The 3,665-nt window shown below is 50.2% G+C and overlaps 1 protein-coding gene across 1 annotated transcript in view; it reads right to left on the bottom strand.

Moving 5' to 3' along the window:
• The window catches only part of LOC102201741 (EMAP like 6), a 75,316-nt gene that overhangs the window by 30,029 nt on the left and 41,622 nt on the right, over positions 1 to 3,665 (bottom strand). The window contains exons 3-6 of the mRNA XM_013913453.1: positions 2,755 to 2,961; positions 2,504 to 2,639; positions 695 to 768; positions 331 to 458 (exon numbers count right to left, since the gene is read on the bottom strand). Coding sequence (XP_013768907.1) covers positions 331 to 458; positions 695 to 768; positions 2,504 to 2,639; positions 2,755 to 2,961 — 545 coding nt within the window. The remainder of the gene's footprint in view (positions 1 to 330; positions 459 to 694; positions 769 to 2,503; positions 2,640 to 2,754; positions 2,962 to 3,665) is intronic.

The following is a 3,665-nucleotide window of genomic DNA, read 5'->3' on the forward strand; positions in this document are numbered from 1 at the left end:
GACACACACACACACACACACACACACACACACACACACACACACACACACAGAGGTGTAATCAACAAGTTAAATTTATAATCTTTGATATTTTTAAGAAAGGTACAAATGCAACATGATGTCTCCATGAGCTGATTTCAGGTTGTTTCAGGTTCAGATTTGTCAGTTTTTGTTCATAACAGATGAAAACAAAGTGATTTTGTGAGGAAGAGCCAAAGCAGCACTCAGTGTAAGGATCTGTATCACTCTGCTCGCCTCAGCTCTGTGCTTCCATTTTCACACTCAGCCACAGTAGCTTTGCATGATTCACAGTCCAAAGAGAGCACCGACCTGACGGAGCGGTCGTCGCTGCCGGTGACAGCCAGAGGCTTTTTGGGGTGAACGTCGAGCGCCCACAGCTCGCCCTCGCTGTGTCCCTGCATGATGAGCAGCGGTTTGTCCCGGTCCCGCACCATCACCTGCACAGGTACAACAACTCAAGAGCAGGTTTTCACATTTTAAAGCACCACATCACGCACGTTTCAGTGCCGATCTGAGCTGCTAAAACTGCCTGACATTAGAAACTCTTCACAGTTTTGATTAATGAGAACATTTTGTTGCCTGCGTGTCAGCAGGAGGTCTTCACAAAAATAAAACTCTTTGAAACGCGTCGCCGCAGGGAGGGAACAGCGTGAGGTTTCGTCTTCTTCCTCACCTCAAAGATCTCGCTGTCCTGCGTCCCTGCCAGGATCCGGTCGGCTCGCCAGCAGACGCTGCGAATAGACAGACCTGAAGGAGGGAGGAGAGGAAAGGAGAAGGTAAGGTGACACAAAACTGTCAAAACATCAGGAGAAAGACAAAAATAAAACCAGTGGAGGAAAAGAAGCAAACAGGAGGATAAAAATGGAAGACGACAGCGCTGCAGAGGAAGCAGGTCCTCGGTCTTGCTGAACTCGGTGGTTAAATCCACTGAATAAACGCTGGAGAGGTGGCGGTGCAGCCAGGTGAGGGTGGACGGAGCTCCGTGAACCTCTGGACTGCTTCGTTTTTTATTTTCACTTTAAAAGCACCAAAAATGATTCGGTTAGTTTTAGGAAAAGAATCCGGTTCGACTGAAACGCACACCTGCACTACAGCAGAGACACGTGGACACTCACATCATTCATCTCAGGTCAGAACACCCCCAGGAGGAGCGCAGGAGGTGTCTGATCAGAGGGAGATCTGGACTTTGTGAATGTAGTTCAACCTGCTGACTCAGCTCGGCTTCAACCTTCGTGTTTTTTTAAAGTTTTGCTGCTAAAACTGCTTTTTTCCACCATCGGAAATGTAATTAGCAGAGCTCAGGAACTCAGCAGCTCAGCGCTCGCCAATTAAGAGCATCTGCTGTGGCTGATGGCATCGCTCAGCATGTGATGTTTTCCTGTAATGTTGTTAGAAACTCCGGAGGTTCAGCAGCCAAAACAGGCCGACAGCAGAGGAGTTTGTGAGGCACGTGGGAAATAACTGGGAAAGATTATTTTTTCTTCAGCTTCAGACGCAGGAAGAGCGCGGCGCACCGCGGGAGAGGAGAAGGAAGCAGAAACAAACCGACTTCCTGTCCACGTACAGAGCAGCGAGAGGCGAAGAGGACGGGCTCAGCGTCTCATCGGGCGTGGAACTCCAACATTTTTAGGCGCCGATATATTAGCAGCCTTTCAGACTAATCCACCATGAGACGGCAGGTTTGTATCTGTTGGGTCACGTCGGTCAATGTCAGAACTCGGACGGATTCAAACCGTTGAGCGTTATAAGAAACAAGGAGAATCATGCAAAGCTGTCCTAGAGCAGGATGCTCCCACATTTCCTGTCCACAGATGTCACAGCGACTGGTTTCAGGATGTTTTTGAGGAGATGAACTTTGACGGTTAATCAGAAGCTCCATCGTGTCTGCAGCAGAGATGTGTTAAGGAGGAGAACTCGTTTCAAACTGACAAAACTTTTGCCTCCTTCCTTTCATCTTTTCTTCCTTTTTAACTTCCTCCTCAAAATCTTCAGAGAGGAGATTTTAAAAGGAGGCGGTGGGATTAATGGCTCGCCCTCGAGCTGCTCCTGAAGGAAGAGCGTACGTCTGCACCTCCTGCTGGGCAGCGACAGTTAGGAGGAGGGGGAGGCGAGGGGTTCAAACAGCCATCACCTCTGGATTTGAGCTGAATCAGGTCAAATAAAGATGAGAAACCTCCTCAAAGAAAATCAGGTCATTTTAAAACCTTCAGCTGACAAAGAACCGTCGGGATGTAAGGACCGTTCCTCCTCATTGTTTAGAATAGAGATAAACCCGCCCCTCCCTCCCACCTGAGCCCCTCCCTCCCACCTGAGCCCCTCCCTCCCACCTGAGCCCCTCTCCGTACCTTAACTTTGCAGCCTCAAACGAACCTTTTCTGTTAAATCGTGTTAGAAGCTGAGACCTCGTCCCTGTGTGCACCTGTGTGATACAACACTGTCACCTTTGCTGCTGTAATGACCTGCGGTGACCCCGTGACCGTACCTTTGTATCCCTGCTCGGCCTCTCGCAGGTCGATCTTAGTGATGGGTTTGAAGTCGACGTCCCACAGTCGGATGCAGCCGTCTCTGCCGCCCGTGGCGAAGCCCTCCTCGCAGGAATACATGCTGAAGATACCGGCCTGAGAACACACACGCATCCACACAATGAAGCGACGATGGACCCACGTCAGCCAGACGTGCAGACGAGTGTCACGCTGGCCTTCTGCTGCGACGGGAAGCAGAGGTGAGACTCACGCTGTGGGCGGACTGGACCGTTCGGATCAGGTTGAGTCCCTTCCAGACGTAAATGTCTCCGTTAAGCGCCCCGGAGTACGTGATGTCATCTTTAGCCGAGGCCACACACAAGATGGTCTGCAGGTCGCCCGTCTTTCCGAAAATCCCCCGCTTTGGTGTGAGAGCGTTACCGCACAGGGACCAGAACTGCGAACAAAACGGAGGCGGTCAGGAAGGAGACGGGGAGACACCTTCTTACTGTTCGAGGCCAGATCTGCGTCCTAGACGCAGATTAACGATGGACTTAGTTTCAAAAGCACATGTAAAGAGTGAGGGGAGGGGCTAACTGAAAGACCAACGGGCACCAGAAGTGTCAATCACACAGTAGCCCCGCCCTAAAACAAGCCCTCCCTTTTCCTTCTTTCTGACTCTAATTTATGAAGCACAGCATGTTTTACTGTGTCAGCACAAGATGTCCCAACAAATTCAGCTCAGACCACCACAGTGAGCATGTGAAAGGTTAAAGTTATGGTATGAAAATCTGCCGCCCTCCCTGTCTGCATAAGAACCAATGATCACCTTGACAACGGCTGCATCGCAGTTCCCTCTGCAGAGTTTAAAACTAAACACACCTGAGCTTACTTCTTCACAAACACAGAAGCAAACATGGACCCAGACCTGAAACACGAGTCTGAAGAGAAAAACGGGGCTGAGGACGCTAAAGCCAGTCAGGAAGTGGCCACCATTCATGGAATCTACAGGCCAGAGGCGTTGGAAAAGCTACGTGAAGATGTGACAAGCATCATTGAACATTTCATGGAGGATGGCTTTCCGGTTTTAGACCGCTTCATGGAAGAGTTTCTGGAGAGCGATGGAGACACGACAGAAAGTGACGGAGACGCGAGAGAAAGTGACGGAGACGCGAGAGAAAG

Source organism: Pundamilia nyererei, unplaced genomic scaffold, assembly GCF_000239375.1.
Source record: "Pundamilia nyererei isolate P.nyererei 1_Seehausen unplaced genomic scaffold, PunNye1.0 scaffold00133, whole genome shotgun sequence".
NCBI lineage: Eukaryota > Metazoa > Chordata > Actinopteri > Cichliformes > Cichlidae > Pundamilia > Pundamilia nyererei.